Below are 26,104 nucleotides of genomic sequence, written 5' to 3'. Positions count from 1 at the left end.
CATTTCCGTCACTGTCTCCTTCCTTTCGCCCGTGAGCCTCCAGCCGGTCGGCGAGCCCGTCGCCTTTCCCCGCCTCAGGATGACCGATTTCAGCGGAGGCTTGCCAAGCGGCGGTGGCGGCGAACTACCCGGTCAAAGAGAACTATCCGCTCGCGGAGCCCGCATCGCCAATGGCGCCGCGGGGCTCCTGGACAAAGGCTTCGATAAGTATCTCGATGACCCTTTCGACGCGGACCAAAACCCTCAGGTATAACAGATTAACAGTGTTGGAAGGAACCTTGGAGATCATCTAGTCCAACCCCCCGCCCAAGCAGGACCCTACACCATTTCTGACAAATGGCAGTCCAATCTCTCTTCTTGAAAGTCTCAACTGATGGCGCTCCCACAACTTCCGAGGGCAAGCTGTTCCATTGGTTGATTGTTCTCACTGTCAGAAAGTTTCTCCTTGTTTCCAGGTTAAATCTCTCCTTGTTCAGTTTCCATCCATTATTCCTTGTCTGGCCTACAGGTGCTTTAGAAAATAACTTAACTTCTTCCTCTCTGTGGCAGCCCCTCAAATATTGGAAGACCGCTATCATGTCTACCCTGGTCTTTCTCTTTACTAGACTAGCCAAGCCCAGTTCCTGCAACTATTCGTTGTATGTTTTAGTCTCCAGTCCCCTAATCACCCTGGTTGCTCTTCTCTGTACTTTTTCTAGAGTCTCAACATCTTTTTTATAATGTGAGCAAAACTGGATGCAGTACTCTAGGTGTGGTCTTCCTAAGGCTTTATAGAGTGGTATTAGTACCTCACTTGATCTCGATTGTATCCCTGTGTTAATGCAATTTAGGATTGCATTTGGCTTTCTTGATGATCTTTAAGTGGAGATATCTTTCCTCTCTTGAGTAAAGCTGCTGTGGAAATAAAATAGAATGTAGGTTGCAGAGTCTTCAGAGATTCTCAGTCATCCAGGTCATGGTTGTCCCAAAAGTGCTTTATTCAGGAAGCAACTGGACTTTCTTGTTTTTTCTTTTGGAGCTTTTCTCCAAGAAGCTTCTTTGGTTTGGACAGGATAATGGGCAATGGAAGGATTTATATTCCTTGCAGACAGCTGGCAATCTGCATCCTTTTAGAGGGTCTTGGATCACTTGGAGGTTTATCTGTGTCCTCAAGGTCACCTGACTAGTACTCCTAGTTCCTGCAGTCTGCATTTTTTTCCCTCTGGAAATCCACTCCTACTCCCACACTTTTCAAAGGATGTTCATCCCAAGTTGTATAGCTAAAAGTCTGTAGAAAAGTTATATAAGTTGATTTTAAAATGCACAAAGTAAATAAAGGTAGTCCTTGGCTTACAACAGTTTAATGACTTTCAAAGTTACAACGGCACTGAAAAAAGTGACATGATCATTTTTCACACTGCCATTGTAGTATCCCCATGATCATGTGATTTACATTCAGATGCTGGACAGCTGGTTCATATTTATGACTCTTGTAGTGTCTGGGGGTCATGTGACCATCGTTTGTGACCTTCTGACAAATCAAGTCAATGGGGAAGCCAGATTCACTTAACAGTGTTACTAATTCAACAACTGCAGTGATTCATTTAACAAATGTCACAAGAAAAGTTGTAAAATGGAACAAAATTCACTTAACAAATTTCTTCCTTAGAAACATAAATTCTGGGCTCAATTGTGGTTGTAAGTCGAAGACTACCTATAATGCTAGCTATCTTTGAGAATCAGATCATTGGCTGCTTCTCATCACCTATGGCAGGTAACATGTAACATTTGCAAATTACTTTAATATTGCTCTTTGGTTTAGTAGATTAACATTTCTGATGCGAAAATTTATTACTTTAAAATTTTGCCATATGGAAATAGAAGATGTTACTGGTGACTTGCCATATTTGTTACTTTTATTCTTAGGGCATTTTGAATTTTGGAACAAGCGAGAACAAGCTTTGTTTTGATTTACTACAGGAAAGGGTAAGTTTGGATTCTTATTAAATGCATTAGGTATCTAAATTTTAGAAATATTTGACAGATTGGTGGATTTGATTTACTATGTTTAAGTAATCTAATAATGTTGACTATGATAGACAACAATGTGACTGGTACATTGGAAGCAACCGATAAATAATCAGCTGGAAAAAGATAATGATCCTAGACACACATTCTTTGCTGTATTGTAATTTCTTCCTATTGATAATTGATATATGAATTGTCATCGGGTTAGTCTGTATAGTAAAGTTCTATATAGTTATGAAAAAAGTATGATCAACTAACCAGTGGTGGGATTCAAAAACTTTTACTACCAATTCTGTGGGCGTGTCTTGGTGGGTGTGGTCATGTGACTGGGTGGGCATGGGTTTTTTTTTGCATCCCCCACTCATTTTTGGGAGCTTCCTAGCCTCAGAGAAGCCTCTGGGGGGGTGTTTTTGCTTCCCTAAGGCTCCTCTGGGGCTCAGGAAGAAAAGGAACAGAGCATGGGAGGGGCACGCAGCACCTCTCCAAGCTCCATTTTGGAAGCTTCCTAGCCTCAGAAGAGCCTCTGGGGGGCGTTTTTTCTGCCCTAAGTCTCCTCTGGGGCTCTGAAAGGCAAAAAATGGAGGGGGGGGGGCTGAGCTCCTCCTTCCATTTTTTGCCTTCCTGGGCCTCACAAGAGGAATCCTGGCACAGCTAATCTTATCTACAGCTGATTAACGGGAGGGGAAAAAAAGAAATACCTTAGGTGAATGTCAGGCAGGCAGGTGGGGTGAGCAAGCATCGGGCAGGAGGGCGACCGGGTGGGGGGCATGGCCAGCCAGAACTTACTACCGGTTCGACGACCCATGCTAAATTCTTGCTACCAGTTCGCCCGATCCAATGCGAACTGGCTGAATACCATCACTGCATCTAAGTAAGTTCATGTAAGTGCTAATTTCCATATTAAAAACACCATGTAAATCAATAGAATCAAGTAACTTATAAGAAGTTTTGTCTCCCTTTCTTTAAACAATGGATAGCTTTCGAAACCTGACATGAATTATTTGGAGCCTCATTTACTCCAATACTCGGATACCCAAGGCATTAAAAGGTACAGTATGAAGAATGATTTCCCAATTAATAAAACATGCTTTCAAACAAATTAACTTATCTATATTTCTAATTCCTCCTGGAATCCAAAGGGTATATGTTTACATATGTATATGTGTATATGGTTTCTATTTCTATCTTCACAATGTGTGGGATACACAGTAAAGGATAGGGAGGCAGGATTCCATTGACTATTCCATTATTTCCTAATAGCAATATTTTGTATTAAAGTTGGTGGGCTTTCTTTTGGTGGATATATTGAAAGAAAAAGGCTGGATAAAATATGATTTCAGTTCACATTCTAATTTATCATCAAATTTGAAGCTTTAGCACCTTTTCAGCCCTATTCTACATTATGCAATTATAATAATGACTATGGCCATTCAATTAGTGAACTCTTAATAGTGTCTATTCAGAAACAAATTATTAAAAACCATAATTTTTAAATTAATAATTGCATATCTTCAGTGTTTTTTCTGAAAATATATTTCTCATATGTTCCAACATTTTTATTTTAAATTTGACAACTATTGTACTGTTTCACTATGAGTGCAAGCCATACTGCTATTTGAAGAGATCAGAAAGATGTGGCCTTCTGTTGCAAGAGCTTTTTCAGAACTGCAGTTGTGATGATATATCTTCAATATGCTTTTGAAAAGTCCATAGATTACTCTCTTGCTCTTCTTTGTTTAAATTCTGTATCATGCTGTAACATATTTTCACTTCTGATGGTTCAGAGAAAATGAAGCAAAATTTAAGTTTTCTCTCTTTTTGCTGATGTGAGTTCCAATATCTTAGAAATTTTTCTTAGGACTTAGTTGATACTTATAGGATAATATCTTTCTAAACATGGAATACTTTCTCATAGAAATTCTTGGTGGTATCTATGATCAACTAAAACAACTTTAAAATATAATTGTGTTTCTTATACTGTAATCCTTTAATTACTGTTTGAGTAATGCTTTTTGCTAGATTTAAAATCAAGATTTCTGAAGTAAAAATCAGTACATTAAATTTATGCTCAAGAGATAAAATCTGCCATATGTTTTTTGAATGCTATCTGTATGATTTTTCATATAACAATATATGAAAATGTTATGGCAAATTATTTGGTTGATGTGTTAATTATGGAAATATATTAATTTTAAATTTTAGCTTCCGAGAAGAAATTGCCAAATTTCTTACTGAATATGCAAATGCTTCAGTACCATTAGATCCAGAACATGTAAGATGAAAGGATATTTTCTTTCTTTATTGTTGGTAACATTTGATGAAATTAAAATATAATTTTTAACAAAGTTGATTAAATTTATTACTTTTAAATTGGTTTGAAAAATATGCTGGGATATGTCACAATATTTTTGTGCTCAAACCAATATCAAATTGTTTAGATAAGCTTTAGATTCCTAACTTCTTCAGGTAATCAGTCCCAGCATAGATATATTTATAATTATAATTTGGAAATATTATTCAGGTTTCTTAACATTTCTGAAAATGTTCTATTTCTATCAGAGTTATCTTCATTCCTAACTCTGGTACTGTCAGCTTACCTATTTAGCATATTTTCCAATTAGTGTAACATTCTCTATGACTGCCTATCAATTGTCACACAATGTGAAAATACTAGTTTAGAAGTAGTACTTGCTTATTGACTGCCTGGACCAGAGGTGTCAAACTTAAGCCCTATGGGATGGATCCGCCCCATGATGTGGTCGGATCTGGCCCAAGAGGTCATCCTGGTCTACCCAATGCGAAGAGGAAAAATCAGTCTGATCTATGCAGTGCGAAGAAAGATCAGACCTGTGTAGCTTCGGTCCAGTCTACCTAGTGTGAAGAGGAAGGATCAGGCCAGTGTAACTTTGGCCCAATCTACCCAGTGCGAAGAGAGATCAGGCCAGCACAGCTTTGGCTTGGTCTACCCAGTCACAGAAGAAACATGCCAGCAGTTTGGGAAGTGGCATCAAGCTGGCCACAATCACCCAGTTGGCTGTGGCTTCCTGAGGTCAACCAGAGCCCTGATGCGGCCCTCAATGAAATTGAGTTTGACACCCCTGGCCTGGACTGTTCAAAGTTATAATGGTTGGTAAAAAAAACCAGCTTTGCAACCAATCCTCATATTAATGATTGTCACAACATTATGCAGTCATATAATCACCATCTGGGTGTTTCACAACCAGCATTTATAGATAACATACTATCTCATGACCACCATTTGCAAGGTTCACAAACAAACAAAATTTATAGAAAACACAAAAATGAAATTGCAAGTTGTGGTCATGTGATATCTTGCTTAATGACTAGTGATTTAATAACGAATGTGGAAGGGACCCTATAAAATAGGCACATCATTTGATTTTTCACTTGGCCACTACTGCACTTAGCAATGGAGTTGCGTGTCCCAGTTGTGGTCAGTAAGCAAGGACTACCTATAGTCCTTAATAATTTCAAATAACATTATAATCTACCAGACATTTTAATGCCATAAGGATTATTAGATACCAGCTAAAACCATGATGTGATTGTTTTTAGACTGGTCCCTTAGTATTTCAAATGATTACCAATGTTGTTAATTGCAACTTGGCATTTGTCTAGATTATTGTGATGAATGGCTGCTGCGCTGTCTTTGCGACTCTTTCAACTGTGTTGTGTGATCCTGGAGGTAAGACAGCTTTAATGTGTGTATGTATGTATGTCAACTCTGAAGCGAACCTGGCTGAAGCCATCTTGTGCTGCCTTATAGTTGCCACAAACTCTGAGAGGGGGAAGGGACCAAGCACCCTGCCAGCTACTTTCTTTGGAAAATGTGACCAGTAACATCTGAGGAGGGAAATATTTGCTCTTTCAATTAGGGAAAAATTGTGGGAACTTTTAGAGACGTTTTTCACTAACTGTGCCAATACAATGTATTCAATAAACGTGTTCTTTGAAGAGTGTATCTTCCTTGGAGTTCTGCTTTTAGCGGATACGTTACTCGGAAAGATGACAATGGGTATATTTGTGCGTGTGTGTGGTTTTCACGCAGTATATGTTACTGTAATAAGTTTCAGAAGTGTCTTTTTAAAAGCATGTTTTCTATTGGCTGAGATCAAGAGGTAATATTTATAGTTAACATTATGTGATTTTCAAAAACACTGCTAAAATTAAACTGCTGGTGTGTACTCTTAAATACCTGAATGTAATTCAAATAAAGTCTCATTAATTCATAATTTTTTAAGCAATGAAAAAGGATAAAATACTGCTAAAATGTTTAGTTGGCAAATAAATAGCATATTAATAAATAGTATTTATTTAAAAACCATTACGATTTATGGAACACAATGATTAAAATTAAGCAAAATAATATATTAGTAAAAGTCTCCTGAAAAAGATTTTCTTTGTTTATGTTTTTTTATAGATGGATATCTAATTCCAACTCCATATTATGGTGGCATCAATTCCAAAACTTGGTTATATGGTGGAATGCAACCTGTTCATGTACCGTTATTCAGTGAGGTATTTTTTAATTAAATATAAAGAAGTGTGTCATTATATTTATCCTTTTTGGTAGAGGGAAGTTCTACTGGCATACTTCTTTATGCCTAAATCATTGACTACAATGACGTTTCCTCAAGTTTGTTCATTGCAATAATTGCAATATCTTATTGAGTTACTAACATTATGCTTTTGGATTTCAGGTAGCTGACAAAGGAAGCCAGCCTTTTCAATTAACAGTTGAAAAATTAGAAGCTGCATACCAGGGAGCCAGGGAAAAGGTAGGAATATTTTTGTTTGAACTTCATATTCTACTGATAATTGTAGATGAATATTATTTGTAATGGATTTTAACCTTTCTGGTAAAATATAACCTACTAAAATACAAGAGAAGCAAATGTGTTGAAAAGTGGGGAATTGATTGAGAAATTTTTCATTACCCTTCCTACATTCTTAGATAAGGTATTAATAAGAAGTTTAGCAATGATGCCTGTGCACCTCTCTTGACTCGTCATAGTTCATGGAGGAGCTCTGGCTTCTGAAAAGGGCTGAAGGAAACCTGGAACACCACTGGAGGAAAACAAGGGATGAATCTGACCAGATACAACTTAGAGCTGTTATTAAGGCTTACCTTAATTATTAAGGCCTACCACTGCATAAATAGCATAAACCATTATTTCCTCCATCCTCACTGCATCCATACAGTGTCGCCTGGCGGCCGTATTCAAGATTACCTGGTCCTTCCTCAGACAAGAGGACTCAGGTGATCATCTCCAGGCCATGAGGGAATTTTTTTAATACCTGATGGACAAAGTGGTTCTTACTTGGAACCAATAATACCAGTTCTATTAGAGATGCCTGGAGAAAGGTCCTACCTGGTTATATTTGGGGATGGTTTGATCCTATTGGACCTGGGGAATGAACAGGGCCCTTGATGCTGTCAGTGCAGTGACATCTCAAATCCCTGTCCCTCCTGCTTGGTGAAAACCTTTAGAACTTGGTGACTGCCTGGTGATTCAAGCAGATTCTTCACTGCAGGAGGAGGGGACGTTTCTAGGACCTTTCAAGAAGGCCCTGGTTTGCCCCCCTGCTCAGAAAACTGTCTCTTGATCTCACCTGTCTGGACAAGTTTTGTCCAATTTCCACCTTCCCTTTCTAGAAAAGATAGTAGAAAAGGTGTGAGGGCTTGGCAGCTTCAGAGGGTCCTGGATGAAACAGATTATCTTGACCCCCTTCCAGTCAGGATTTAAGACAGATTACGAGACAGAAGAAGTATTGGTCACACTTTGGATGAAAGTGTAGCAGGAGCAGGATGGGAATAGTGCATCCATCCTTGACCTTTCAGCGGCCTTCAATACTGTTGACCATGGTATCCTTTTGGGACTGAGCAATGCAGTCTTGTGATAATTTGGCTCCTTTCTCCAAGGCAGGTCCTAATCACTGCTGATAGGGAGTGAGCCTTTCCTTTATGGTTTGCTCACCACAGTGCACTCTCCACCCCATTTTAATCTGTATACATGAATCACTGGGTGAGATCACCATGGAATGAGGTGTCATCAGAATTCTGGTAATACTCAACTTTACATCTCCATCCTCAGTGACTCAAATGCACTACCCTCTAACGGTGCCTGAGGGTCTGGATGGGGGGACGACAGGCTTTGAACCCTGGGAAGATCCTGTGGCTTTGGGTGGGTGAAGCTTCAGGAGCTGAAACTAACATCTCTGGATGGGTTTGCATCACCACAGACAGACCCAGTGTGAAATTTGGGGATCTTTTGGAGTGAGAGAAGGTGGCAGTCATGGCTAGGAGAGCCTTTGCACAATTTTGTTGAGCTCCTTCCTAGATCGGGAGTCCCTGCAGTCAGTCACTCAAGTCTAATAATCTCATTCTTGGGCTATTGCAACACACTCTTGGGGAAGGGCTATCCTTGAAGAGTATTTGGAAGCTACATCTGGTGCAGAATGCAGCTGCATAGCAGTTCTTGGGTCCTTAGGGCGGCCCATGGTTGCCAGATTGCTTTTAGGTTCAATTTAAGGTGTTGGTTATCACCTTTAAAGCATTTCATTGCATAGCTCCAGGCTGTCTCACCCCAAAGGGATTAGCCTGCCCCAGCCATGCTGGCAGAAGGGGCATGCAGCAGACATATCAGTCAAGGAATTCCAACTGGCTGGAATCCAGGAGAACTTTTTCTGCTATGGCTCCTGTCCTTCATAGAGCTCCCTCTCCTCATGAAACTACTCTTTTGCCTTCTGAAGTGCTGAAGAACTTGGCTTGGGGCTCCAAAGTGGTATGTCATTCTGGATTAATGGACTAGATAAGGCCCCATCTTTTTCAATTTCAAACTAATTTAACGTTATTTTAATTTTTATTGGTTTTAATTATTGTAGGTCACTTATGTTCGCTTCCTGGTGAGGTAATATGAGTCGTTGTCTGGAACAGCATATTTCTGTATCAGAATTGCAAAGCCAATTCAGTAGCCAATTCAAAGTGTGAACACTTCACACAATCTTTTAAAATCCAGTAGAATTCTTACTAACAATAAAGTAACTAACAATTTCAGTAGCCAATTCTATATTTTTGTGGAATATTATGTATTTTCCTTTTTTTGATTACTAAAATTATGGGCATTTTTTGAAAAAAATGCATTGTAATTTATACAGAAAGTTTTTGGTTCTTATTTTCAGTTATTTTATTCATCATTTTTAATCTAGAATCAATTAAAAATCCAAATGTTCTTGTTGGTTATAGCTAGGTGAATGCAATATGGTTGAAGTGCCTGTTTAACTGATATAAAATATCTGTTCTTGGACTTCCTGAAATTTACCTTTTTAGCCATTGACGATGAAAAATAATAAGAGAAAAATGCTGCAATTTTAGATCATTTTCTTGAATTGCAAAGATTGCTGTTGCAGGAATACATATGCATGTAAGCAGTCTATTATTTTCCATACGTGAGTGATATTTTAAATAAAGGATGGCAGTGTTGCAGACTCCATCTGCAAGTATGCTTGACGTCATGTTGGCGTCTCCGACTATCAGTTTTTCTTTTTTCAGGGCATCCGAGTCAGAGCATTAATCCTGATCAACCCTCACAATCCATTAGGGGGCATTTACCCAGCACAGTTACTGACAGAATGTCTAGAGTTTGCGCACAGGTTTGCATCCTAGCGCTATTTATTTGGGCTTTAATTTTCCATAATGCATTATTTCAGTTATGAAAATGATTTTGGCAATTTCCTTTCATTTGGCAAGTGCTAAATATGGTTATCTGACCTACTTAGGAAGTATATTGGGTCAATAATTTATCTTCTAAGTTTTGTAAAAAAAAACTAAGAATTCTTCAATAACTAATTTATGAAAACATAATAGTGATTATTAACTTATGCATTTCTAAGGCAAGGTTACTCTTGTTAAAACTAAAATGCCTGATGTATGTAAGCATGTATACATATATATGCCAGAGATTAAATAATGGTCATTGCCAAAATCAATAGTAATAGTATATAATATATTAAACTCTTGATTTCAGAATTATTTTGATAGCAATTTATGGATTGAGAAAAGCTTCTCATTTTAAAATTAGAGATTTCGAAATATTTTAAAACCAGTATATAGAAAGCTATATGGTATATGAGTAAATATATCTATATCTTTCTCAAAGAAGGGTGTTTTGTTTAAAACAAAAACAAAAATAAGTTTCCAGTTGCCTCATTTTATTGCAGTATATCCAAATAATTAATTATCTTTGGATGCATTCTTATAGTTCATTTTATTTATACACTATACCTTTAAATATGTCCACAATTTTTAGTGTTGCTTCCAATGAAACTTTATTGATTTATAGTCAGAGAGACCAAAAAAAGAGGAGGAAACAGAGACCATAACTACAAAAACGAGATAATAAAGACAGTGATAATATTTTAAAGCCATCAAAAATAGCCAGGCATTGTGCTGCAGACTACATCAAGCAACAAATGAATGATTTTTAAAGGAAATATTTAATGGAATAATGGTTCTACAAGCTGTAAGTTTAAAGCCTATAATGCTACCTTCCATCTCTCTGTGTTTTTTTTTTAAATTTAGTGGTTAGAGTAGATCAGTTTGTTATATATGTTGTAGCTTTCATTATGTAATGTAAGACTTTCTAAGGTTGCTTGAGTGTTTTTAAATATATTTTTAATACTAGACTTACAGGTAATATGTTAAGAATTACTGAATGAAGTAATGAACATGAATCAAAATGAATGCTTGAAGACTTTAAGGAATTCTTATATATTTTTCTGTATATAGGTATGAGTTACATATAATAATGGATGAAATTTACATGCTGTCAGTATATGGTGATACTACATTTACAAGCATCCTTAGCTTAAAGAGGTAAGGACACACTTTCTAAAAATCTAAGATATATATACATGTGTGTTTTCATATTCATAAATAGTTTTTCTGTCTCGAAATGTGTCAGGGCTACAAGATAGATTATGCTAGGAAACAAATTCCAGAGGAAGCCTAGAACTATACTTTATTGAGATAGACTATAATAACAGAAATTTGCAAGAGTTCCTATGAAATTTTCCTTTCTCCCTTCTTATACCCCAGAGATTCAAGGGGGAATCAGTCTCTTTCTAATATTTTCCCTCCTCCTGGGGGATGTGGGAAAATATTCTGTGCTTGTTGGTCTCTTCAGCTTCTGGATAATTTTTCCAAGTCATCTCAAAGGATATCTCAGTGTTTTTCAATCTTGGCAAGTTTAAGAGTTGTGGATTGGCTGGGGAATTCTGGAAATTGAAGTTCACACCTCTTAAACTTGCCAAGGTGGAGAAGTACTACATACTTTTTTTCAGAATAGTATTTGATGTAATATCATATATACAATTCAGTAGTTACTAGAGTTTTCTACCCACTCTTTCTATTCTAACAAAATATAAAGTAAAAATACCCAAGAAAGGTGATATTTGAATTTTAATACCTTTATTATTAAATGTACCATTTGATATTAAAATTGAGCCTGGTAAAAATCTGTTACAAATTTTACAAATACACAGCTACCTCATTGCTCTTCCCAATAGGGGGCATTGATATTCAAAAGAGAGTGTATTTGCTGTCAGATCCACAGCATTTTAAGCGTTTAAAGATTTTTTATTTGGTTTGTCAATTGCTTACAAGATAATAGGTATAAGTAAAAACATAGTTATGAATACATGGATAAATATAAGAAAAATAAAAGAAACAATAGGAAAAGGACGGTAGGCACGTTGGTGCTCTTATGCACGCCCCCTACAGACCTCTTAGGAAAGGGGTGAGGTCAATAGTAGAAAGTTTAAGGTTAAAGTTTTTGGGGTTTGAGGAAGAAACCACAGAGTCAGGTAGAGTATTCCAGACATTGACCACTCTGTTGCTGAAGTCATATTTCCTGCAATCAAGTTTGGTGCGATTTAACTTTGAGTTTCTATCTATTGTTTGCTCTTGTGTTGTTATGGTTGAAGCTGAAGTATTCCTTGACAGGTAGGACATTGCAGTGTATGATTTTATATACTATACTTAGATTGGACCGAAGGCGGCATAGTTCTAGGTTTTCTAGGTCTAGAATTTCAAGTCTGGTGGCATAAGATATTCTGCAACGAGTAGAGGAGTGGAGAACTCTTCTTGTGAAATATTTCTGGACTTTCTCAACTGTGTTAATATCAGATACATAATGTGGGTTCCAGACTGATGAGCTGTATTCGAGTATTGGTCTAGCAAATGTTTTGTATGCTCTGGTTAGTAGTGTAATATTACCAGAGAAAAAGCTACGTAAGATTAGGTTAACAACTCTTAATGCCTTTTTGGCTATGTAGTTACAGTGGGCTCTAGCACTTAGATCATTAGAGATGAGTACTCCAAGATCCTTGACAGAGTTTGGATCATCAACAAGGTCTTGACTATTCAGCCTGTATTTTATTTTCTGATTTTTTTTTGCCGATATGTAAGACAGAGCATTTATTTGTTGAGATTTGAAGTTGCCATTTGTTTGACCATTCTGATACATAGTCGAGGTCTTTTTGAAGGGTAGCAGTATTGTCTGTGGTGTTGAATAGCTTTACATCGTCAGCGAAGAGAACGCATTTGCTCTTAATATGATCATAGAGGTCATTTATGTAGAGTATGAAGAGAGTTGGTCCTAAAATACTGCCTTGGGGGACACCACTGTTGATAGGTACAGAATTTGATAAGACATTCCCAATTTTGACCATTTGTTGTCTGTTTGACAGGAATGCTTCTATCCAGTTATGCAGGTGTCCAGAGATACCATAAGATTTTAGTTTTAGTAGTAGTTTGTCCTGTACCACTGAATCAAAGGCTTTACAGAAGTCTATGTAGATTGCGTCTATTGCTTTGCCCTGATTGAGTTGTGTAGTCCATATGTTTTTGCAGTGTGAGTTGCAGATTGTAGGATAGTTTTTTTCTGAAACCAAATTGTTTATTAGAGAGTACGTTGTTTGTTTCTAAGTAGAGGATAATGGATTGGTTAATAATTGATTCCATGACTTTACAGGTGACGCAGCATAAAGAGATTGGTCTGTAATTTTCAACTAGGGGTCTCCCTTTTTGAAGATGGGGATGACTATGGCTTGTGACCATAGTTTTGGCAAGGAGCTGGTCCTGAAAGATTTTTCGAAGATTATGCTTAGAGGTTCTGCTGTGGCAGTGGATAGCTTTTCTAAGAAGTAGGCACATATTCCGTCCGGTCCAATAGATAGAGATGGTTTTAGATTGCGTAGTGCTTTTTCAACATTGTCTTCTGTAAAATTGATATGTATTAGATCATTATAGTTGTCTGTTGTTCGACTAGGAAATACTGGGCGTGATTCATTGCTGTTTACAAATACTGAGCCAAAGAATGTGTTGAAGATGTTGGCTTTAATGGTGTCATCATTGCAGTCTTTACCATTAGGTCCTTTCAGGGGTGGGATGGACCTTGAGTCTTTTAGTTTGTTGTTTACAAAATTGTAGAAAGCGCAGGTGGAATTGGTGCATAGAAGGTTTTCTTCTTGTTTAATGTGATAATTGGTGCATTCAGTTTTTATCTGGTGGCATAAATTTTTGTATTGGCTTTTGAAGTTGGCAACATGACCAGATTTGTTTTTCTGCCAAAGTGATCTCTTTTTGGATTGAAGCTTCCTTATTGTTATGGGTAATCTGTTTTTTTTCTGGGTTTTGTAGTTGTTATTGGTACATATAGTTTGATGACTCTTTTGACTTCAAGTAAAAATATGTTGTAATGGTCTTCAACAGTATTGCATCCAGTGAATAAAAATTGCCAATCAAGGGATGAGAGATTGTTGTCTATAAGATCATAGTTGCCTTTTTTGAAGTTATAATTGGGGATCACATTGTTGTGTTGATTTTTGTGTGGACGTAGGTTGAGACAAAAGTCAATCATGTTGTGGTCACTGTTGGAAAAGGGTTCTTTAATTGTATTCCATAAATTGAATTCAAACTATTGCAGAAGATGAGATCGAGGCAGTTGTTAAGTCTAGTATTGTTGGTTACTAGTTGTTCCAGTCCCAAGTTTGTTAATAGCATTGTAGAAGGTTGCATGTATGAGTTCAGTTTTACATTCCTTTAGGGTCCAGTTAATATGAGGTAGATTGAAGTCACCAAGAAAGATAAAAGTGTGTGGGCAGGATGTTGCCCATTTTAGTAGTGAATTTAGCTGGTTTACATGTTCGATGTCATAACCAGGGGCTCTGTAACATAGTAAGAATCGAAATGTGATATTTAAGGACAGTTCACAGACGATGGTCTTAGGAATAGCAAGCTCTTGGGTTAACTTGGATGTTTTTTAGATGTAAGGACTTTTTATAGAAGATAGCAACACCACCTCTTCTACGGATTTCACGATCTGATCGGGAAACATGACAGTCTCTTACTGTGGTAATGGAGTCAGGGAGAGATGCATAGAGCCATGTTTCACAGACAAATATGATGTCGAATTTAGCCATATTTAGTAAGAGGAGAAATTCAAGTATTTTATTCACAAGGCTTCTTGCATTGAGTAGCTTGCATTTAAGGCCAGTTGTAGTTGGAATTGAGGTAGTTAGGGGCGTGCGTGCCTAGTTTTGAGTAATGGTGGGTTCGGATGAGGTAGGGTTGGATGTGGAGTTGTGGGTTGTGTGACTTTTGATACAATCTGCGTGGTAGTCAATGTAGAGATCCTTCTCTCCATTGTCTAGACGTCTTTTGAGTTCATTGCAGAGTTCATGGGAGCGGATTCTTTGCAGTATGGATAAGTCTGGTCTTGAGCGAAGTTTTTTCTGGTTGGGATTGATTTTTGCAATGGTGTTTATTGTAGGAATGAATATGCGTTTGCTGGACTCGTTTTTGAAAACAATTCTACAAAATTTTGGGGCCACAGAGCTGTCATTGTATTTGTACCCAGGGCCATGTATGGTTATTTCAGTGATATCTGCAGGAGAGATGTTTGTTGTATTTGAGTTGCTTATGATATTACAAACTTTGGTGATGTCATCTGATTCGTTGGTGTCTTCAAGACCAAATAAGATGGCATTTGGACATTTCTGTTCACATTCCATGGTGTCTCTGATGAGTAAGGAGATATCATTTGTGGAATTATTTGATGGGATAGTAATTATTTGTGGTTGTGGTTTGGTGTTTATTTTTGTCTGTAGTTGTGATTGTAGTTGAGGTAGTAATTGTAGTAGTGGTTGTTAGGTTGGGATTTAATTTTGAGCTGATAGGTAGTCACTTATCAGTGCTGTATTTTTTTTTCAAGAGAAATTAGGCTTTCTTGTATAATAGTTTCAAAACGTGTTGCTAAGCGTTTTTCTATTGAGTGCATGAGTGATTCTATGCTATCAACTCTGTCACGCAGGGTACTTGGTTTGTTTAGCTTAGGAAAACATGATGGACATAGACACGGGAAAGTATCTGATGCTTTTAGGAGATCAGCTAGGTCTTTGTTTAAGTTTAAGCAGGCAAGGTGGGCTTGATTATAACATAGGTAGCATTTGATATTATTTTTGCTTTCATTGATGGTTTTAAGACATCTGAAACTTGTACAGGAGTCTGGGAGGTCATTGGTAGAGATATTATTTTGTTGTTGTTGTTTGGTAGTGGAGGATTTGGAGTTTCTGGAGTTTCTGGCTGGCATGGTCAATGACAATAGTACACTAAACAATTACAATAGCTAATTAATGTGTTAGGTAGACAGTTACTTAATGAATGTTGGTAATTAATAAATGTTAATTGATAAGTTAGATAACAAATCAAAAGTAAGGTTACTTATTACTAAAAATCAATCAATCAACTTATTACTAAGAATCAATCAATCGACTAGATAATCAATGTTACAGTATTAAATCTTTATCAATTCAATGAATCAGTAAATTAGTGGTCATTTAACAATTAATTATACTATTATATGATAAATCAATTATTATAGACAAAGCATTATCTATAAATATTTGGACTTGAGGTACTGAAATAGTGGAGATAGTAAAGTATTGGAGGTTTGTTGTGTAAAGTTCCTTTCTTTTTCCTTAAAGCCACGTTTTTTGGTTTTTGGTTTGTTTTGTTTTTGTTTTAAAGAGGAAGTGTTGCTGTTTGATAGATTTGAATGGAGAAGTTTTGAATGAGCTCACCAATCATCTGCTTTGGAGTTTGGAAAGGATGAGATTTGGGTGGGGGTTTAGTGGAGGTTGTCCAATCAGCTGAGTGGGAATTTAAATTCAGGCTGACTAATCAGCTGGGTTGTTTAAATGGAGCTGGGTGGTTTATATGGAGACTATCAATTCTCCGTGAGTCTCCTTTGTTCTCTCCAATTGGTGGCCGTTTAGAATTATTTTTGGTGATTTGATTTAAATGGAGACTGTAGACATCATTCCAGTTCTTCCATCATTGGAATTCACAACCAATCTCAGTTTCAAAAGGCAGTTTTCCTGAATAAAACCTTCTTCACACCTCTTCTTGTCTAGTCCCCCTTTTTTTCCTCCTTTAATCACTCTTTTCTCAAGCTGCCATTTAACTTCCAGAGTTAGAGGGTAAAAACATAAATTAAGCTGTTGCTGCTTAATCTCCACACTCACCCCTTCCGCTCTGGAGTCTTTGCTTTTTAATTTGTTTCTGACTCGGGTCCACAGTAAATCTTTGAGCTGTTTACCCGCTCGTTCCTCCCACTGAAAAATGCACCACCGATCTCAATACTAATCAATACTAATATTAATAAGCAATTAGCAAAACATTTTATTTATGGTAGCAGTCTAGTTGGTGTACTCTCTATCTTTTGCAATTTTTGGATATATCTCAAGTGTGTCTGCATATGCTGTAATTCTTATCCGGCAAAGGGCTCATGAACAATTGAAATGTTGGTAACTATATACAGTATAGTAGCTTTAAGATCTATCCAAACTCTGATGCTCAATAGAAAATCTCTTTTGTCAAATTCGTTATTTTTTTTAATAAAAAATACCATACTCTTTAATACCATGTTTATGATTTAGTATTCTTTTGTGCAAAGAAATTTTTCATTAAACTCTAATATGATGAAGTCCTAATACATTGCTTCATCCCTTAGTCTTAATGCAACATGGCAAGCAAACTTCTTTAAATCAAAGTTACCCCATCTTTTATTGGAACTGTCTACTGTCATATTCAATCCTGGAATGGGTGGGTGGATGGGTGGAATAGGATGAAGATGAGAAGTTTCAGCAGTAACAATGTGCCTTATGATATGCTCAGGATAGCAACAGTGGATTAACCATAAAAGCAGGAAAGATATACAAAAATGCTGGAAAACACGAGGATTCAGCTCTACATATCTTATAGATCCAACATAAGTTTTTATTTATTTGAAGAAATTGTTTTCCTGTGTATTTATAGCATTGCACATTTTCATACAAAATATACCGTATTTATCGGCGTATAACACGCACAGGCGTATAACACGCATCTTCATTTTAAGAGGGAAATTTCAGGAAAAAAAATTAAATTTCTAAATAAAAACTTTGAAGCAAAATAAGGGTAGCTCAGAACTTTTTTTTTATTAATATTATTACCACTTATAAGGTAAATCAGTGGTCCCCAACCTTTTTGTACCAGGGACCGGTTTCAAGCAGAAAATTTTTGCAAGGACCGGGGTGGGGGGAAGAGAAGAGAAGGAGGCTTCGCTCTCTCGCTGCTCCACCATCCAAGGAAGAAACTGCTTCAAAGAAGCGGGGCTTTTCCTGTCGCCGCAGCTATTCCGAGCGCCCGTTTCACCCCCACTCCCACACCCAGCAGCGCGCTTCAATCCACAGTGTCCCATTCTGCCTGCCTGCCTGCCTGCCTTAGTTTCTGGTTGTTTGGGAGCAGCTTCGGCTGAGAATAATAACTATTCGCCTCTTTTACTCAGCCGAAGCTGTTCCGATTCAACCATTAACGAAGGCAGGCAGGCAGGCAGAACGGAGCACTGCGGGCGGGCGGGCGGGCGGACGGGTGGGGGTGGGGGAAAACGGGCGCTTCAGGAAGCTGCGGCGACAGGAAACCCCTTCGCTTTGAAGCAGTTTCTTCCTGTGCTGGTGGAGGAGCGAGAGAGCGACTGAGAGAGCTGACCCAGAGAGAAGGACAGGCTTCGGTTGCTTCCTCCCTCCCCTTCTTTCATTTGTGTCCTTGATCCCGATCCCAGCAGCATTCACCGAAGGCTTCTTAACATTATATCGGCGTATAACACGCATACATCATTTGCCCCCTATTTTCAGGGGAAAAAGTGCGTGTTATACGCCCGATAAATCGATAAGTAATCTTCACTCAGCTACAGTGTTTGGAATTGGAAACTCCATCATTAAGTAATATAGTTTAATCCAAAAAACCAGGCACTTAGCGACAGCAGTTCCAGTTGCCAATTTTTGAGCAAACACCTTACATGATTGTGACTTTCTGCTGGCTTCCTTATTGACTTTGCTTCTGGGAAGCCAGCAGAAGTAGTCACAAATTATGATCATGTATCCATGGGATACTGCAAAACTCATTAAGTACAAGTTCCAGTTGTCACCACAACTCATTGTAAATTTGAACAGTTGCTGAATGAGTAGTTTATTAAACAAGGACCACTTATATAGTCAAAGCTTATAAACAGAGTACAATTCACTACCATAAGGTTATATTAATGTGATCATTAAATGAGAACCATTTATAATTCCAATATATCAAACTTGCACTGATTTCTGCAGAAGGTGCAGTTTAGTGACCCTCATTGTTTGCAGTCTCATTACATGGTTTTACATATCTTCAGTTGATAATTATAAACTACTCTTTTGTAATTTTTGTAATTTCTACAAGTAATGAGACTGCTAGTAAGTGAAACAGATTTTCTCTATCGGGGTATAATTGTCCTTATAACTAAAGATTTTTTTAAAAAGAATATATTAATTCTTTGTGAATATTTCTTTTTAGTTTACCTGATCCAGACCGAACCCATTTTATGTGGGGATTTAGCAAGGTAGGTTAGAAATACTTGATATCAACACGCATTCAATATGAACCTGAGTACTTGAAATGTCCATTTTTTCTCTCCCATACTATTCAATTAATGTAATTGCTATTGGTGAATTTGGAATTCAGACTTTTTGTCTCTTACTGTGGTATGACAGTTTCTAGTGGGACCTAGGCAATATAATTATAACCAAAGCATAGTTTAATCTCTTTAATCTAAAAAAAAATCAAAAGTATCCTCAAAGAAAATGGTAAGGAGACCTCCCCTCCCTCAGTTTTTCATAATATTCAGAGTATGCAGCAAACCACAGGTGACACACAAAAGACACTCTTGTGCACTTACAGCCCAGTCTATGTGCACTTACAGCCCAGTCTATGCATTCTGATTCCACATTTTAGAATTTGACCTTTCCTTATGCCTATCTCTAGAATGCTCTGAAAATGTGCATATATTTCTGGTTCTTTCAAATGCAGTTTAGAAAGCATATATTTCTATGTCCTCTTCATAGTTATCTGTTGTTAATAATAATCTTTGTCTGCTGCTAGCTCTTTGATACCATAAAAATTACTTAACCCCCCCTCCTCTCCCTCGTTTTGGTTTCTAAAACTGTTAAATTTGCATTAGATGATCTAGACTCAAAGACTCCTGCCTTCAAACAGAAGCTGTGGAGGTTTTTTCCCCTCTTTTTCTAAAGATCTATGTGGTGGTCTCAGCCAAAAATATTATCTAGTGCTATTAATTTGATAAGATCAACAGCGCAAGTTTTAATAAATTCTGCTTTGAATTATTTTTCATTAAAAAGGTAGCAATTTATTTTTAAAAATGTAAACTTTTGGATTATATAAATGAAATTTGAGAAATTCCATATTTTATCAGAACTAGACATTCTGAATATTTTACTTAGGGGTAAGCATGGGGCACTGCCATTTTCAAAGGATTTGAAATTACATTGTTCTTTATTTACCTCTTCCTTCTAGGATTTTGGCATGTGTGGTATTCGAGTTGGAATATTATACACCAGAAATCATTACATCAGGAAAGCAGTTAATCAGCTTGTGGTTTTTCATGGATGTTCTGGACCTGTACAGCATGTTCTCCAACAAATCCTTAAAGACAGAGGTTAGACAAAGCTGAAAATGTGATTGCAGATTCACACAAACAGCATCTAAATAATGAACATAGATAGAGCCAGTTTGGAGTAATGGTTGAAGTATCAGGCTAGAAATCAGAAGTCCTGCCTTAGACACAAAGCCAGCAAGGATGGCTTTGATTCAGTTTCTCTCTCTCTTAGCCCTGGGAAAGAGGCAAAGGCAAACCATTTCTGAAATCCTGCAAAAAAGTTGTAGGGGCTTGTCGATGTAGCTGCTGGGAGTCAATAGTGACTCAAAGGCCCAATAAAATAAACATGAACTTTGCTCTTTAGAACAATAGCTGTTAAATTAAATAATAATAATTATCACCCTGTAATTAAAGTATGATTTCCCAACCATTATTGTATACAGTAGGAAGTTATGTAAGCAAATTTCATACTACAGTTCAACTAAAACCCACTGTATTTTTTCTAGCACCATTAATTTGTCATTGTTATTGGTTGATACTATCCATGTTAGTGATCATAATTAGAAAAATACTTTACAAGTATGTTAAGATGTCAGATTACTTAATCCTCCAATAGCATAGTCATTTTTTGAAACTAAGCTGTTACATTTAAAACCATGAGCTAACAAAAATTCTCCCACATCCCTGTTCATACTCTAAAATTATTACTGAAAGACCAGATTATGCAGCGATTGAAAAATTGGATATTAGATTGAAAAACTAGAAAAGTTTATTAGAGTATATATTTTGAAAATGTAAATATACGTAAGCTACTGTATGTGTGCAAGCTATGTGTAACAGCTTCATGAACTTATGCTAACTGTTCAGAAAATAGTTACACTTAACACCAAAAAAACCTAGAGAACTTATAATTGACTTCAGGAGGAAGAGAGATGTACGTTTATCATTGTACATAAATGATGAGGAGGTGGAGAGGGTTGGTAGTTTTAAATTTCTGGGCACTTATATCTCGGAGGACCTCTCATGAATGCTAACATGCTTGTAAAGAAGGCACAGAAGAGGCTGTACTTCCTGAAAATGCTCAGGAAGATAAATCTATCTCAGTATCTACTTCTGTCCTACTACCGCAGCACCATTGAGAGTCTCCTGACATACTGCATACTTGTATGATATGGGAGCAGCTCTGTAGCAGACAGAGGCTCTAGCTACCAGCCCTGAACGACATCTTCACATCTCGCTGTTTGAGGAAATTGCACAACATTGTCAGAGACTCTTCCCATCCTGCTTACAATCTTTATGAACTGTTGCCTTCTGGCCGAAGATACAAAACAATTAAAACTCGGACTGCACATTTTCTGAATAGTTTTTATCCCAGAGCTATAATTGTACTTAACAGTGAACTTAAGGACCACCATCAGTGAGCTATTGGACAATATTACTTGGTCTGTTGTGTGGATGCTTGTGTTTTTAGGAGGCGGGAAATTTTGATACCCATGGTATAAAGAAAAGGAAATCAAAATGCATTATCATTTGTATTGTTTTGACAGACTGGCTGGATAATGTCTTTTTCCCAATAAGTAAAAAAAGATTAAAAGAAGCTCAAAACATTCTCGTGGATGGTCTTGCAGAAATTGGAATACCTGTTTTAAAAAGCTCAGGAGGGTTATATGTGTGGGCTGATTTCAGGAAGGTACGTAAAATAAATAAAAAGAATAAAAAGTATTGATTGAAGAAAATAAGTTTTATTAGCCATTTGAAAAATAAGGATGAAAATATTGATATTTTAAAATGATAGTTTATATTTCTGTATCAATCATTCAAAATATTTTGAGGCTGTGATGTATAAAATACTTCATTTCAAAACGCTTTGAACATGAAATACCACAAAATTTTTCACTATGGACATTTTGGAAATGTTCCAATCTTCAGAAAGAAAGCCCACCAAAATACTTTAAAGTGGTCTTGTTTTACATTCATGTTTAGAGTATTTAATGAAATTTTGCCTTTGTTAATATTTTAAAACAAACCATTTTGCATATCCTACACTCTTCAATATTGTTTTAATTAAACTTACATATTGTATTACCCTTATGTATAATGATGAGCATACAGAATCATAACATACCGTTAATAGTAAATTTATGTAATCTCTAAGTTAGGGGAAAAGTTGGAGATCTGGGAATTCATTAATAGGTAAATTAATTGAAAACTTTGATCAGATCAGAACCAGTTTGGACTAGTGATTAAGGTAGAAACCAGTTCTAGTTCTGCCTTAGGCATGAAAGTAAGTTGGGTGACTTTGGGCCAATCATTCTCTCTAAGCAAAAGCTATCTCAGGATTGTTGTGGGGAAAATAGAAGGAAGAAATATTAAGTATATTTGCTATCTTGAATTATTCTTAACAATAATAAAGGTGGAAAATAAAATATTTATATTTTTATTCTTTTCATGTAAGGTGATTATGTTAATTATAATTATTTCATGTTGTTTTAGTTTTTAAAAACACAGACATTTGAAGCTGAAATCGATTTATGGATGAAGATTCTTGATGAAAAACTCCTTATTAGTCCTGGGAAGGCCTTCTGCTGTTATGAACCTGGATGGTTTAGAGTAGTTTTCTCAGATTCTGTAGATAAGATCATTTTATGTAAGTTTTGAGTTCTATAAAATTGCATTTTTCAATTTAGCCCCCATTCTTGATTTCAGCTAGTCATATCAAGTCTCAATCAGAACATATAGTTTAATCTTATTTTTTTGTTCACTCAAGAGCACAAATACAATAATGAAAAATATTTTAATGTAGTATCTATTTTTTGTTATGATGTATTTGATCCTTCTTGATTGTTTGAGAAAAAAGTGATATAAAGAAAATTGATTAGTGCTGTAAATGAAGAAATAATTGTAAATAAAGATCATACTACTTGATTAAACTATTTTTTCTGAATCCTTAATTTGTATTTACTAAAAATAAGTCAACAGAATTTGAAAAAAGTTCATTATTGTTTTTTAAAATCTTTTGGAAAAAAATAATACTGGGATATAATTGAAGCTGATATTTTCAGTTTCAGATCAGTGTACATTGTTGTAACTTATAATTTAGAATTTTCTGGGTGAAAAATTGTTTACATTTCACTTCCAACACTTGATGGGAGACTTTATTGGAATAAGCCTGCTAATGAACCTGGGATTTTATATTGCACATCCGTGTCCCTCATAGAAATAGTAATTTAAGCTTTTTAAGCTTTTTAACACAATCTTGAAATAAATGCATTCTCTAAAGTTGATTATTCTCTTCGTTTTTATAGGCATTCAGAGACTTCAACAATTGCTTTGTGATAAAATGGATGAACCTGTTAGTCTGTGTTCATGTCCTGAACAAAACAAATGTACTGAGTCAGATGACAATGTTTCTGCTAAAGTCATGAATACACCAATGGATGATGTGTCAGAGGGTTATTCACAGCTGAAGAAAATAGCTGTTTTCTAAGATCTGGACTGACAACACAAATAACCTGTTTTTATGTATCTGTGACTCCTTTTCTTTTCTCTTTATATAATCTGAATATGCCTTTTACCTTGTAGTTTGTAATGTACGGTTATTAATTTAAAATCAGGGCTATTACATCTTAGAATGATTTAATTTCCTTAATGAAGTTTATCTTAATTGAAGTGTTTAGTATTTTTCCTTAGTGCCTGTTGAGATAACTTATATTGGAAAATAACAGACTATTTTTCAACTGTGTTTCTTTCAGACAGGTTCAAATGCTTCTAATGACAAACAATTAGTTGGGGCAAGGAGGTGTGCTGGTGAACAATTAACACATTACATTCATTTTCAATCTGTATAAAATAGGTTTTACGTATTTTATATGAATTTATGCTGGCAGACTTTCATTTCGTTTTAATAATAATTCCCATTAGTCCATATTACCATCTTACTTTGCAATATTTGAGTTTCACTGATATCCAAGTCAAGTATGAATACAATTGTTGATAACATATTGTGGACTTTGTATCGATCCCTTTATTTGTAAAATGTTTAAAAACACTGAAACTTGGTTTTCTTGATGTGTACTGTATTTTGCTTTCTGAGAAAGTTCTATTTTTCTGGTTAACATTCAGTTCTATAAGTCTCCTTGTATGTTATGCTGTTCTTCTGGAAACATTTCTATTTATTTTGCAACCAGCTTCAGCCATCACATCTGGATATTTGTCCTGGGATGATGATTACATCACATTGAGTCATGGTCATGTGATCACATTTTGCCAGCTTTCCACAAGCAAAGTCAATTGAAAAACTGGCAGGAAGTCAGAAGTCACAATTACATGAAATCCTCATTTAACAACAGCAATTGGAACTGTTGAAATTGCCATTACTAAACAATCTGATCATATAATTTTTACTATCATATCACGTAATGGAGTTCTCAGTTCCAATTGTCTGAAGATTACCTGTAGTAACTGCAAAACATTCTGACTAAAATAAGAATCAAAACAACTTTATGCGTACTAGGATTTTAAACAATTTTACTGAATAGTGTTAAACGCACATGTGATTTGCTCAAAAAATTGTTTATTTGAGTTGCATATAATTAATGTACTTTTCAGCAATGCAATGGAGAATGGATTCTACTCTTCCTTTTTACAGTAGTATTACATCTTAAATATAGAGAAGTTAGATCTTAGATTTGTAAAATCTGAAGATCACTAATTTACTGTAATAAATTATTGGTTGCAATTCCTTATGTGACATTTTCAATGCATTTCAGACATGCAGCTTGAGTAAATTATTGTATATTGTTAACCAAAAATTTGTTTTTGTTTTTAAAATGTTTATGTACATTTTAGAAAACATTTAAAGTTTAAACTACACCAAATATGTTTATAGTAATGCACAGATATTAAACACATAAAGGTTGAAGGCTAATACACTGAAATAGCCGAAGATAAAAGCAAAATTATTAAACAATAGGGTCAATATTTTCCAAATTTTTCATCAAACAGGCCAATTAAAATGTCAAGATTTCTTTTGATGCCAGCCAACTACCAGATATCTATTTTATCAGATGAAATTTTCTGTCAAAAGAGTCTCAATATTAGAACTGTCCTAGTTATGCAAGAAAAATCTGGGCAATTACTGGATGACAAGTAGGTATTGAAATCTCCTCCGTAAAAACTTAGCATGTGAACTTAAGTTCTTGTGATACATTTCAGCGATGATTGCTAACGTAGTTTAATACCAGCATTTATAATTTCGCAAGTGGGATATTGTTGGGGTACCAATTCATTCTGCAGAACTTTAACTTGCATATTATACCAAATGTAAACTTCCATGTTACTCAATAGTTATCAAAAGACTTTCTCTGGAAAGCTGAAAAATTTGATTAGGTTTATTTAAATTATTATTGTCCAATAAATAAATCAAGTCATATACTAGACTTGGTTTATATACCTAAAAAAATGAGGTGCCAAAATATGCATGTTGGATGTATCAATACTGTGTATGAATAATTTGGAATGAATCTTTCCCTGAACCTTCACTGAAAGTTGGATGTTGCTGCCAAACATGGATCTAGCTGACTTGTTTATTCTGCATTCTGTTTTATGCAGGCTTGGTTGGTGGAACTGCAGGACTAACCAATGTCTTAGAAAATGCTAGTGCTACAAACACAACACTAAATTGGAGATATTGCTGGATGTCGTCATGTTTCAACTTCAGTATTCCAGTATTTCATTCCAATGTGGGGGGAAATGGAATCAATGGGTAGAAATGGTTTATCATTTTCAGTTAGTATTTCTTCCGTATAGAAAACAGAATTTCTAAGAATGTCTGCATTGTGTTAAAAGTATAAACTAAAAATATAAGCTGTTCCAACTAAAGTTGCCTTTGCAATTGACTGATGTGATTTTGTCAATGCCAATATATTCAACTGATGCTCCAGATGTTTTGGGATTGGATTAAAGGCAATTAGTACTGGTATTATCTTTACTTTCTTTTGCCAGCCATTCTGTTTGTAGGTTTTTGTATTTTGGGGGGGATTTTCTCC

At 36.0% G+C, this 26,104-nt stretch overlaps 1 protein-coding gene across 2 annotated transcripts; it reads left to right on the top strand.

Annotated features, from left to right (window-relative positions):
- The first annotated feature begins 21 nt into the window (after nucleotides 1-21).
- On the top strand, nucleotides 22-25,802 carry LOC113425903 (1-aminocyclopropane-1-carboxylate synthase-like protein 1). Of its 2 annotated transcripts, none has more exons than XM_087946061.1 (14): nucleotides 22-247; nucleotides 1,906-1,965; nucleotides 2,985-3,055; nucleotides 4,210-4,279; nucleotides 5,647-5,713; nucleotides 6,449-6,546; nucleotides 6,729-6,806; nucleotides 9,581-9,681; nucleotides 10,817-10,903; nucleotides 18,959-19,004; nucleotides 19,976-20,117; nucleotides 21,605-21,747; nucleotides 22,566-22,704; nucleotides 23,363-25,802. In XM_087946061.1, the coding sequence occupies exons 1-14, from the start codon at nucleotides 80-82 to the stop codon at nucleotides 23,542-23,544; spliced, it is 1,452 nt and encodes a 483-aa protein (XP_087802187.1). In that variant the 5' UTR covers nucleotides 22-79; the 3' UTR covers nucleotides 23,545-25,802. The 2 variants fall into 2 exon arrangements, with proteins under 2 accessions (XP_087802187.1, XP_026543978.1); XM_026688193.2 differs by having other exon boundaries at nucleotides 22,551-22,704.
- The last annotated feature ends 302 nt before the right edge of the window (nucleotides 25,803-26,104 follow it).

This window comes from Notechis scutatus, chromosome Z (genome assembly GCF_049901735.1).
Source record: "Notechis scutatus isolate UNSWTSFEM ecotype Mainland chromosome Z, rNotScu1.2, whole genome shotgun sequence".
Lineage (NCBI taxonomy): Eukaryota > Metazoa > Chordata > Lepidosauria > Squamata > Elapidae > Notechis > Notechis scutatus.
Note: the sequence above shows the minus strand (reverse complement) of the source record. Positions and strands in the feature narration are given on the sequence as shown.